The sequence below is a fragment of the Saccostrea echinata genome, unplaced genomic scaffold (assembly GCF_033153115.1).
Source record: "Saccostrea echinata isolate AGI-Se365-2 ecotype Australia unplaced genomic scaffold, CSIRO_AGI_Sech_v1 ptg000054l, whole genome shotgun sequence".
Classification (NCBI taxonomy): domain Eukaryota; kingdom Metazoa; phylum Mollusca; class Bivalvia; order Ostreida; family Ostreidae; genus Saccostrea; species Saccostrea echinata.
In genome coordinates this window covers 26352228-26365752 of record NW_026889803.1, presented here as the reverse complement: position 1 = coordinate 26365752, position 13525 = coordinate 26352228, and the positions used below count along the sequence as shown (strand labels likewise).

Below are 13525 nucleotides of genomic sequence, written 5' to 3'. Positions count from 1 at the left end.
TAAAGTACGTCACTGTGACATACTTTTTTACAACTTCATGGCTAAATTTTAATATATCAGATACTAATTGGCTTGGAATTATCAAACTTTGTGAGTTGTTGCCATGCTGACCTACTTTTGGAATTTCAAGGCTTTATCCTTATATGTAGGTTACCAAGAGGCTTAAAACAGATTATATTATAGGTTGTACAATTTTCAGAAGAGGAATTCTAGGCCCTTGGGCCTCTTGTATCGTATACTTTAAGCCTAACAGGAAGCCTCTGTATTAAAAGTCTTAAAATGTGTCGAGACAATTTTCGAGGAATAAATGAGTGGTTAACAATAAAGAAGATCATTGAAGGACGTCAGGAAAGATTTATCAGGTAAAAAAAAATTTCAAAACCAATTATGACTTGTTTAGGTGAAATTCTACACCAAAATTTTATTTAGTGGATGTTTAAGACATATATTTTAAAACACGATTTCATCATGGAAAGATTGCATGATATTAGCTCATAATTATTTTAACTGATTTTTTTTTTTATTATTATTTCAGATAAAATGTAAAAATTGTTTTATTTGCAAATAAGATGGTTTAGAGTTTAAAATTTTATGTTAATTAATGTACAATATAAATATCTTATGAAACATGTCAAGAAGAGTCGGAGAAAAATTGATAAACACTCTGTAATAACCTTCTCTGAAAACGAAAATAAACAATATTCTTGAGTGGGTAGTACTTGCTAAAATTTGGAATCAGATACCTTGTGTTATTTTTTTCATGTATGTATGTAATTTTTATAATCAAAATACGTGCCTTTTGGAAAAAGCCGTTAGAGGCCCACTAAAGCCTTCGTAACTTATTATTGGCTGAAAACTTTGACAGTTGTTTCTTCAAATACATTTGTAATTTGTATCCTGGTTGCCTCATATGGGACTACTCATATATTTTACAAGAAATCGTTAAGCAATATAATTTGTTATAACAATACACACAAAATATTCATGTGTAAAGAAGGAAAAATTAGTCATCTCTCCTTTTGACCCCTTTGTTGGCTTTGGAAAAAAAAGTGTTAATTTGAATGGACGACGTTGAAATCATATTTAATTGTCCGGAACTTCGAATTTTTCTCAATATGAAGGATCCAACATTCTGCATTTCCTCTACATAATCTCTGGGATGCAGCTATTCTTTTAATTGTCTGACAGAGACATTTATTCTAAGAAACAGACTCAAAAAAAAAGAACAACAAACAGCAACAACAAAACAAAACAAAATTTTTAAAAAATTGCAATTTCGGTAAGAATAAAACAAAAAATAAAATGCTTTAATCTAAGTTGCTAATTGATCTAAATCCATATTAATATATTGATCAAAAGCTCTCCAAAGCTTATGCTTTACATTTTCATAAAACCGAATTAAAATAAGATTTCTGATCTGGCTTCCGTAGATCTGTATACACCTTCATATTTTGTCAAAAATAGTAATTTGTTATGACAGATTAGTAATTTGATATAACAATTTACTAATTTGTTATAACAAATTACTTATTTGTTATATCAAATTAATAATTTGTTATATCAAATTAATAATTTGTTAATTCAAATTATTGATTTGTTAAAACAAATTATTAATCTCTTATATTAATAATTTGTTATATCAAATTGATAATTTGTTATATCAAATTATTAATTTGTTATAACAAATTACTAATCTGTTATAAAAATTAGTAATCTGAATTGTATTGAGATAATTTGTTTATCAAATTAATAATTTGTTATATCAAATTGATAATTTGTTATAACAAATTGATAATTTGTTATAACAAATTAGTAATTTGTTATAACAAATTAGTAATTTGTTATAACAAATTAGTAATTTGTTAAAACAAATTAATAAAAGGTACTGCTGCGGCCCTAATACGCTTCCGTACATTTTTCATGTTTTTGAACATAAACCTAGGGCCATTTTTCAACAGCTTCGATTTTTTTTTCAAATTGCTGATGACCTTAACACATTGAAAATTGACCCTGTTGAATACTCCAACAATAAAGTTTTGAACTGTACATGTCTTTGATTTTAACTTGTTTGACACGATTTATCAATATCTATTTATGAATTTTTCAGCTACAAACATTTCATTAATAAAAATAGGCCTCTTATCATTCTGAATATATATGTACGTTGCCAATCAGTACACGATTTAGCTTCTTTGAGGCCACGGTTGTCCATGACCTTACTTATGATACTACTTTCTTAAAATCACAGTATTTATATTTTATTTCACTACATGCAGTTAGTATTTTCCGAAGCACTCAATACAAATCCCATGCTGTGATGATGCAAGGATATATTCCAGATTATTTATGACTCTAACTAACCACTTTGAGAATCAAAGAAACACTCCAAAATCCCAGAAGACGATCGCACTGCATTACACAAAGCACGGTTCACAACACTATGCACTTTTATGTCTTCTTGTTCACCAGTAACCTTGAGTCCCCACATATTTTGTTTTTAGTGCATGCAAAAAAATTTTAAACTTGATTGGAGAAGACTTAATTCAATATCATACTTATTTGCAAAACATACCAATTTAATAAATTTTGTTGTAAAGTTGAAACGGCAATACACTTTTTACGTGTATGTCACCTGACTTCATCGACCCAGTAGACCAGAAACTGCATGTGAACGTCTCCTTCCCTGGAGATTCAGGTACTATAGCATATGACAGATTGTTTTTTCATGTTATATATGTAGTACATGTATTGTCAGCTTCTTACTTGTTGCTTATAATTAACTGCATGTTGTTTAATTTAGCATTACTTGTCAAAGCTCAGAAGAGCCGATGCGATGGTAAGGTATCTGTTGTTCGTCTATTTTTCAAAATGCTACTCCTTTTACTTTTTTTGATCTGATTTCAATAAAACTTGGACACAAGTAGACACATGTAAGATGCATAATTCTTTGGAAACAGCGTCTATGTATACAAGAAATGATCCTGCAGGGATTTCAGTTTACGGGGAATATCCACATTAACTTATTTTAGTAAGTACATGTATATTATCCCCGTTTATTCTAGAAATTCGAAGTCTATTTCCATCTTATTTTTTCTCAATTCAAGATCATCTTTGAATTTAAACTTTTCTAAATAGAAATGTGACGATTTCTCCCACAAAGCCAATACTTTCTGCTTTGTAACGACCAGTCACACCCACACAACCACATTTATAACGATCAACATCATCTAACTCGCCATATTACGATAAAGTCTTGTGGATGCCTAGTTTGTGTTTTTGAAGATTGCATTATAAATGCAGTCTAAGAACAACTCACATGTATGGGTCGTATGCAATTTCTTGACTGTTCACGAACGACGAATTTATGGCCTGCAAGCGAGTTTTCAAAAAGACACAACTTTGAAACAAAGTTTAAAGACAGAGAAATTGTGCTATGAATGAGACATGCACAAAAGGAAATGATTTTTTGTGAAAGTTTTTGTGAAAAACATGGGCGGACCGGAAAAACCTATCGAAACCTCTTTTTACCTACATTAAAGAAACCATACGAAATAAGTACATAAGATAACCTGAACAAATTTTCTTTATTGTACACACCAAAAGGGGAAATGTTTTATTTAAAAAGAACAAGATCCTTAAAAACCATCGAAGTGGAAAATCTGAGAAAATTATCTTACATCATCTCATCGAAAATGGTTAAATTGCATGTTATACACGTATCTGGGTGATGCACCAATTCCTCTCATATAAAATTGTTGTGTTTACAAATAACAAATTAAAAAAAAAAAGGAATCCCATTAACTCCAGATATAAACACTGGGTCTCTTTCCTTTCATCCTTCGCAGTAAATATGACTGAAGTCAGTTGTTATGCCTTTGTAAACATTTCCTCATAATTAATACCTTTGGGAAAACAGACAGATCATACGTTCGCTCTCATCATGCGATTTTATTAACAATCTCTCCTATGTGTTGAATGTATTTGTCAAGCCAAAATGTATACGACAACAGATCGTCTAAACAAATAATTATTTCAGGTATTAAGCTGTTAATAAAAAACACTTAATCATAGAAAGGGATCCAAAACAACAGAAATTTTAACAACAGTACATTGCATTTTGTATTCTGGTTGTACAAGTCGTTAATATCCGATGTTATACGGAGGGATGAATATTAAAAATAAAATATTTTCGTGAGTCAAATCGGCTCGATCCTTGCTATGCAATACATCTAGAGCACTTTATAGGCGTTACATATATCTTTGGACGAGATATGATTGGAGCAACTGTTGGTAACAGGATCGATTCTGAGCAGGAATCCTATTTAATGATCACCGAGCATAAACACCGAACTCACTGATATAATGAGATTTCCACATGTGCACTTTCATTAATTTCAGTTGGAAAATAAGCAAAATATTTTTAGTTGAAAATGGATCAAATTAAGAAAAGAATATTGGAGTGATACAGCGACATCATAAGGATGCGGTGCTTTACGATTTTTCGGGCCCTATTCGTGCGGACTTTGTTTGGCGCTCATGGACTGATAGCTATTTGGCGCCTGTATATGGTGATCGGAGATATATGGTGTTGGTATTTAACGGTGGCACTATTAGGGCTCCTCATTGAGACCATTGTAACTCTAGCCGTCAAACGCGGCAAAGAATGGAAATGGTAAGTATATCCCAACCTCAGGTGAAAGGTAGTGAAAACTAAACTAATGGGTGTATTACATGTACATTACCGCTACTATTTTCATTACCGCTACATACGCATTACCGCTACGAAATAGGATACATTACCGCTACGTTATTGCTACAATCCCTCTTGCGTTACCAGGACCTTAGATACATGTACAAGTATAAAGTACATGTATAAAGTTGAAGCCTTATTATTATTGAAAAGACTCAAATTCTGTGCCATTCGTATTTGTGATATACATGTACCTGCAGGCAGGTTGGTCTACGTAGCGGTAATGAGTTGTAATTGTCTATCTTCTTATTGATAGAATGTAGTGGTAAATAGAATGTAGCGGTAATGCACACCTGAATCTGAGGTGAAAAGTAGCGGTAATGAATTGTAGTTTCTTGAAATGTAGCGGTAATGTGTTCCTCCCAAACTAATTAATTCTTTCCTGAACGATCTCTTTGATCTACCAATAAAAATCGTGAAATGTTGATTTAAAAGGTATGATGATATTTCCATGAGACAGAAACTGTCACAAAGCTTTTTTGTCGTTCTCAGTAATCCGATATTGTATTCTCTATGAATGTAACAATTTTCTTATTTCTTTTAATTTCTAATATTCTAAATCATAAATACTCAAGAAATATCTAAATGTTAAAACTTAATAACAAAAGTAAAAAAAAAAAATGTCATGGTAAAATCTTCTTGTTCCAGAGGATGCACTCAACGAATAATATAGAAACATTATTCAATATAACCACTTGCGAAATTTCTTAATTTCAAAAATCCAAAATAAAAAAGAGTCGAGCACACCTGCTTAACAGTTTCTTAAGAGTGCTTTTAGAGTACAAAGAGAAAACTTCAAGAGCCTTACTGACACAGATTTCTTCATCGGAAAGTACACTAATTTGTGTAGGTTTGTGGTAGATAGGGAGATTTCTTGTTTCTCTTTAAGATAAGTTGAACAACTTGCCTACAAAAAATAAGCTTGAATCTCAAAAATGTTCACTAAAGCACCAAATAGATTTTATGTGTAACGTTGATTTTCATTTGACTCCAAAATAAACTCAATGTGTAAAAATCAATTTTTTTATTGCAATATTTCAAGACAAAAATGAGTTTTTTTTTAAATACAAAAAGATTGATTTTTTTTTTAGCTTAACCACATTTTTATTCATTTTTGTCCTCTTTTCATACAAAAGTTTTATCATATATTCATAAAAATGTACCTTAATTAGCAGAAGTCTGGATGAGTATTATAAAATAAACGAAATATTTTATAATGTCGCTGGTAAGCATTTTTTTTTTGCTACAGATTCAATAGATAGGTACAAGGTCAAGTGATAACGAGATTAACCAGGAATGCAGTGACGTCAAGTGTTAAAATTCTACCAATTTTGGGAAGGGGGTACAAGAATTAATTGATGATTACTTTGGGGGATTTTTTTTTGTGTATTCAAAACCACAAAGGAAAAAGATAAGCAACCAATGGTAAAAAGAATCAAGAAAAACAACTTTCCGATAAGCAACCAAATTAGCTATCCTATTTTTGCAAATCTATTGTGTGGAACACAAAAATTGCGGACCTTTTACATTTTGCACGTTGTACACGATGGAAATGACCTTTCGTCTGTATTGGAGTGCATGCTAGATGATAGTCCATCAGAGAGTTGAACATGTCCGTCCTGTAACAAACCTACACAAATAACAATAGATAGAGAGGGGGTACTGGGAACATGCGATACACAGACAAAGTGTCAATGGCGGGAATGACAATACTGCGATACAATTACAGTGCGTTAATGGCTCAGGGTTTTGATTAGAGATTAATTTAATGTATCCTCTGAGAATTATGACAACAAATTACACATATACTTATATTTTCAGTTCACAGAATAACTGTTGAATCAGGCTGGATTTTGAACCTTATTTCCAGATTTGTTTATGATGATTTTTTTCCCCGTCTGAACGCCAAATAGTCAATATGATTGTTCGCGTAAAGCGTAAATCTTTTTCCGTAATAAGTTGACACTACCTACAAGATTGCACTGTAGATGGAACATTGGAAACCTCCGTCCATTTAGGGATATATACATGCACAATTTTTTTTAAATCAATCATTTATTTGAATCTCTTCACCATTTTACAATAGTATATAGAGACTTACAACATATGGGTGATTTAATACATAGCAATAGTATGCCTGATGATAAAGAACAATACTAGTAATTAGTACGTTGCTATAAATGTGAAGTATGGGAATTCAAGGCCGGGGAGCATATTTTATTTATTTTCATTATAAACGAACACTGTTTTTACAGAAAGCATTGTTTATTACTATTAATGATGTGTTTAAAACTAATTATTTTCAAAAGAAAGACAATTTATACAATCAATGACTATTGGCAATTAATTATCCAAAAAGTAAAATAAAATATTTGTACATCTTAACTGCAAAAATAATATTTGGAGAAGAATAAATATAGCGATGGTGAAATTTTTTTGTTTCCAGAATTCAGAATGCATTTATAAGTTTTGTTTTATTTTTTTCTGAAAAATGCTGATGATAAGCGTACAGAATGTTTCATTCGGAAGCTCCACATGTTCCTGTTTGAGTAGATATTTTAAAAAATCCAATGCCCTGACGCCCACTTTTCCTCATGTAATAAATCGTAATCAGTATAAAGTTCAAAGTTCAGATTAATTTCTCTCCCAAAATTCAATTATTTCAAATCAAACTGCACGATAAACTGTCAAAATCACAAATAAGATGGACGTTTGTCGACTTAAATGCATCTCTGTTTTCATCATCAAAAGCTGAAAATTAATTTGATTTTTGTTTCAATTGGGTTTTATGAAGTCTGGTAATTGTTGTCTGTCAAACTCACTACACAGTGATGTACTCGGAAGAGGGTGAATTTTTTTTAGTCTGTAATAGTTCTTCCTTCAATGTCTTTTGTTTTTATTCCATTTTTTTTTTTCGATTCTCTGGGAGCATATTTATGGTCTTGACTTGTATTTTTCGTCAATGGTTATGATATTCACATTGCAATGTAGAATGACCCTACAATCAATCTTTCAAGTTCAGAATACAAACTTTTTCGGAATACAAATGGAAGCCTTATTAGAATACAAGTCGGAGCTTATTAGAGTGTTTGATTATTTAAGTGGGAGACTTATTACAATACAAGTGGATGCCTTATTACAATACAAGTGGGAGTTTTATTACAATACAAGTGGGAGCCTTATTACAATACAAGTGGGAGCCTTATTACAATGCAAATGGGAGCTTTATTACAATACAAGTGGGAGTCTTATTACAATACAAGTGATAGTCTTATTACAATACAAGTGGGGGTCTTATTACAATACAAGCGGGAGCCTTACTACAAGTGGGTGTCTTATTACAAGTTGGAGCGTTGTACAAATCGGAGCTTTATTACACTATAAGTGGGGTCTAATTATAATACAAGCGGGAGCCTTATTACAATACAAGTGGTAGTCTTATTCCAATACAAGTGGGAGTCTTATAACAATACAAGTGGGAGCTTTGTTACAATACAAGCGGGAGTCTAATTACAATACAAGTGGTAGCCTTATTACAAGACAAGTGGGGGTCTTATTGCAATACACGCAAGATCCTTATTACAAGTTGTGGTCTTATTACAATACAAGTGGGAGCGTTGTACAAGTCGGAACCTTATTACAATACAAGTGGGAGTCTTATTACAATACAAGTGGTAGCCTTATTACAGGACAAGTTGAACAAGAACGAAAAAATTTTGAAATACGACATGCAGCTAGCCCAAAGAGTATTTAACTAATGTATTTATGTTAGATGTAATCATCCCATTTTGGTCTACATTTTTGGCATCTTCAAGACAATTTCAACTTTCATATTGCTTCAGCACAAACTTCATAAAAATGATATATCTGAGGATTGATTTTTATATACTTCATTTTGTAGTAATACCGTACATTTCATGTCAACGAAAAATATAATAATGTCAAATGTTACAAAGAAAAAAAAATGGATTGTCTATAAATGAAACAAACTATTTTGCACTCACTGTTCCGGACTATTAAAGTACATGTATTAAGAAATTTTGGCTTTAATAATAAATGTTTTCGAACATTTTGAACCCACGATAATAACAAAAGCATAAAATTGTACCTCTCAAGTTAAACGCAGGATATATATATATATATATATATATATATATATATATATATATATATATATATATATATATATATATATATATATATATATATATATATATATATATATATACTAGTATATATGTATTGAGATGGCACTGTGTTGATATTGTATGGAGAAATAATCAACACCTTAAAGTTTCGATTCTTTACCCAAATTTCTATGTTGATTTCTGCGAAAAATGGGGATTTTTGTCTCCTACAGTTAGTGTTGTTTAGAAACTGCTTTCATAAAATCTTAATAAAAACAATTCTAGTAGAGTTCCAGAGGACTAACTTTAAGGGTTAAACATAAAAAAGAAGGGTAAATAAGAACTTTTGTTTGTCCAGAATTAACTGTCTACGATGATTCCTTTAGAAAACTCAAGAAAACAAAGCGATGCATATTTTTAATCATGAACACAATGATGTACACAAAATGTAAGATTTTTTTGGCTCCATTCTGCTAATTAACAACTAGAGTGATTTGAAAGTTAAATAGTGAATAAATAGATTAAAAAAAAAAAATAAGGTAACGAATCTTCCCAAAAGTGTGTTTGCATACGAAATCTGGATAATATGAAGTCAATGAGACCCTTTCCCCCATTACAATTATTTTGAAGTACAGATTTTTCATTTTAGGTTTTGTCCCAGTGTGTTCTTTTACCTGGCTAGTGTGGTGCCGGCCATTTGGTTCTTAGAACTACACGCTATGGAAGAAAGAATTTCAGAGAAGGCGGAGAAAGATATGTTAAATGTTTCCTCAATCATTCACAACATTACGGAGGAGAATTTAAAGATTAGCATCAAGGACCTGGGGGTAAGGGAATTCTTAGATGAACTGACATTGCATCAACAGAGGAAATGTTTTTTTTTTTTTTTTTTTTTTTTTTTTTAAAGTTACAGAAACCTCAATATTGAAGATTTTTCTATGTTTGAGCGTCGCGACGGAAACTCGACAAAGGTGCTCATTTCTTTGATTCATGTAATTCATAGCAGACAATAATTATCAATATGAATTAAAATACTTCATATCAAAAGATTTAAGAGGATTAAATAGATGTAGTTCGTTATCAGAACCGGAGAATAACGAGACCATCTCATGTAGGATTTTTACTAACATACGTTATTTGAACTTGATTTTTTTTAAGTGATTAACCTCAATATTACATGCATTATCTAATAATCTGGAGAAAATGAATATATCTGTTTACATACTTAAGTATATTGAACTTCGAATATATATGAGAGAGAGAGAGAGAGAGATGTGCTCTTACGAAGGATCTACCGCAGTTCTTCGTAATAAGGTATTTTCAGCGCTCTGTAATCATGCGGCGAATTATTTTGCTTGTCGTTTGACCGAAAATTTGAGTACACTGTAGAATACCAAGGTTTCTTCATTTCATATTTTCTTATATCTGTTTATGTTTGTTTGTTTCAATTTGAATAGAAATATTATTTCGTGTTTTCCCCTCATAAATATGTATAATCCCCACTTAACTTAATTAAATTGCAGATATTCTAAGTTGTCAATATTATTTATCAATTTTACAGATCGATTTTAGTTTCCCTTTGTCCTTGACCGCTGACCTCTGGTTGAGAGTGTTAGAACAGTTTCTCTTGTTGATGCTGATAGTCGGGCGATGGGTACTTCCCAAAGGAGCCTTGTCACATGACCAGTTATCACAACTCCTATTGGTTTACGTCGGTACTGCGGCGGATATTGTGGAATTTTATGAAGCATTTAACGAAGAGGCGGTAAATAAATATATATATTTCCCTCCTCCCCTAAGTCACTTGAAATTACTTAAAATGTGAAGAAGCCTCTATGTATTTGTGCTTTGGCGCATAGACTTGCCCACTTATATGTATCAAACCAAACTACAACATAAGATGTGAAATAGACTGTGGTGCCCTTAAGAATTTTAAGTTTTCTAGTTATTCACAGTTTGCTTTTGTTTATGTTTTAGGTAAAATATAATCCATTGCTGATCTACGTTCTCTTGGGTATATGGACATTGAGTCTGTTCCAGTTCACGCTAGTCGTCACGGCCACGAGAGCAAGGCGAGATCTAGTTGGTGTTCCGAGTGGACTGATTATGGCAATGCAGGATGAGGCACCGAGTTGCTGCAATCCAGAAATCTATGGAATTATCGTGTCTATTTTAATGCAGGATTGTCCCTTCCTGGTGATAAGGCTTCTACTGATATTTTACTATCACGTTGTGAGTTATACAAACATGTTTTTCACTTCCAAAAACTCCTTAGTAATTCTGTTACTGCTCTACAGAGTGATTGTCATTCAGACAGATTCCGACAAAAAGAAATCTCGTTCCTCTGGATCTCGCGAGAAGAGCACAGAAGAGCTTCAAGCTAAATGTAATAGGGAGATACATAATCTTCTTCACGGCAGTTTGAGTGCTCCGAATGTCACCCAGGTTAATGGCAATCCCGCCTTCCGGTCATTCGACAGTCTGCCACTTGACGTTACAATTGACGTCGTTAACGCAGTCAAGGGCGGTAAAAGTAGTCGCCTAGAAGAGAGCAACATGGAAGAAAATAAATATTCGCCAAGCACTGAAAATAGCAATATAACAAAATGAATGGACACAACGAAATGTATACTCACCAGAAATGAAGTGAAATTACTTGGGTAAAAGATTGATAGATATACTGCAACCAAATTTTTGAGATATTTGTTGTGAAGAAATTCAGACATGATAGACAGATAAAGCTATATTCTCATGTAAGGTTATCAAACATGTATTACACACATACTAGAATAGTATCATTACAATATACATAGTGTTTAACTAGCGATTCATTTATAGATGCTAGAAATATACATTGACCAGCATTTCATGTTGCAAACTTATTTAAGCTGATTCAGGGACATTATGTCCCCGGCTACGGAGAAAATGAACGGGTGGAAGATGTAAAGACTGCATATGGATAAAGAAATGAAGACAGACCCTGAACTTTCATCTTTTAGCCTGATCAATAAGGGTCCCGGTCTTTCTTCAGTTAGGAAGATCATAACCTTTTAATTCCATTGCAAAAAGCTCAAAGGGAACTAAAACTCCACATAATAGTTTTTCTTAGGGAAAGTAGTCCGGAGAATTGAGACTGAAGTAGATCCGACTTAGGACACAATAAAAGATAGAACCATATGAGGAAGAAATTGTTCTATATTGATGACATTTTTAAAATCTCTATTTTTCTATTTTTTCCTTATACATATATATTATATTGAGCAGAAATTCGCCATATTAAAAACAAAATGACTGCTATGCTAATTAGCAAAATGTACTCCATTTCGCCATAATTATGCACTTCGTGCAAAATACGAAACGGGGAAACCATTTCGTGCAATTTTTATCCTCGGAATGGAAAGAAGATTTCCTTACGTCATATGGAGTCAAGATATTAAATTTCATTGCAAAAGCTTACAAAGAAACAAAATTATCTAGAAACAATTTTATACAGTATATAATTGTTTGACATTGAACTTTTGACCTCAAAATCATTAGGGCCTTTTTTTAGTAATGGGAAGTTACAGTATATAAAAGTTCTTTGCAAAAACTCAAAGGAAACTGAAGTTATCATTTGGAAACCATTTTATGCAATGTATGAATTTCTGACTTTGACCCTTTGATTTCAAAATCAATAGGGGTCTTAATGAAAAAGGTGAAGATAACGAACAGTGATCGATCTCTAAAAATCTATAAACAATACAAATCTGTGAACAGGGCATAAAACACGGACCCCTGGAATTACAAGAGGTGGGATCAGGTGCCTAGAAGGGGTAAGCATTCCCTGTTGACTGGTCATATTCGCTGTGAGCCCTATGTATTGATCAGGTAAACGGAGTCAAATTCAGTATAAAAACAAAGGCCTAACAATTGGTATGAAACAAGTGAGCCACAATACGACCCAATGATAGGTTATATTTGCTAACAATGTCATTATAAAGACCATAGAATTTACGAAATGCTGACTTTAAACGAGGTTGTTGAAATTCCTGTAACATCAACTTATCTGTCAGTAGCCTGTCTCGGTTTTAAAATTGATCGTACTCGGAGCATACTCTTGAGTATCGAATAAGTTGGGAAATGTAAACACCAAATGCAGGTGATATCGGGATTAAGGAAAGTTGACGATGGAAAAGCAGAAGTCATCTCGTCTGTCATACAATTTAGTTGTTAGTTGGCCCTTATCGTTTATAGTCAGTAAAACATCCAAATATGAAACAGATGTGGCAGACTCTGTGGTGTCTTTTATTTCAAGTTCACTGGAGTATATCAAGTCAACTTATGAATGGAAGTAACTATTATTTTACAAATATAGACCTTTTATGAGGTTGATCCATAGATATATCGACTTCACAGAAAAGCATATCGACTGAGCACGAAGTGCGAAGTCAATTTGTTTTTCTGTGAAGTCGATATATCTATGGATTGACCGAATCAAAGGGCTATATTTGTTATTTTATTTTCTTTGGAAAAGAAAGATGCAAACAAAAATCATTATGTAGGAATTTGTAAGTTTAAAAGACTTTTCACCATTATAAACACATCTTTGGATTTTCCTTAAGTTATTTGTAGTAACTCAAGTCAATATCGTAAAATATAATTTTGCATG

The 13525-nt window shown here is 32.3% G+C and overlaps 1 protein-coding gene across 1 annotated transcript; it reads left to right on the top strand.

The window, feature by feature from the left end:
- Positions 1 to 4193: 4193 nt before the first annotated feature.
- LOC133205528 (transmembrane protein 26-like) lies at positions 4194 to 11741 on the top strand. The gene is made up of 4 exons (XM_061341359.1): positions 4194 to 4672; positions 9527 to 9704; positions 10439 to 10642; positions 10855 to 11741. The coding sequence occupies exons 1-4, from the start codon at positions 4482 to 4484 to the stop codon at positions 11485 to 11487; spliced, it is 1206 nt and encodes a 401-aa protein (XP_061197343.1). The 5' UTR covers positions 4194 to 4481; the 3' UTR covers positions 11488 to 11741.
- Positions 11742 to 13525: the final 1784 nt, after the last annotated feature.

What these genes read in the sequence shown, in the direction of transcription:
- LOC133205528 (XM_061341359.1), top strand. Translation starts at nt 4,482, where the DNA reads ATGCGGTGCTTTACGATTTTTCGGGCCCTATTCGTGCGGACTTTGTTT. An exon ending in CGCGGCAAAGAATGGAAATG is followed by an intron (nt 4,673 to 9,526) that starts GTAAGTATATCC and finishes TTTTCATTTTAG; the next exon opens with GTTTTGTCCCAGTGTGTTCT. An exon ending in AAGCATTTAACGAAGAGGCG is followed by an intron (nt 10,643 to 10,854) that starts GTAAATAAATAT and finishes TTTATGTTTTAG; the next exon opens with GTAAAATATAATCCATTGCT.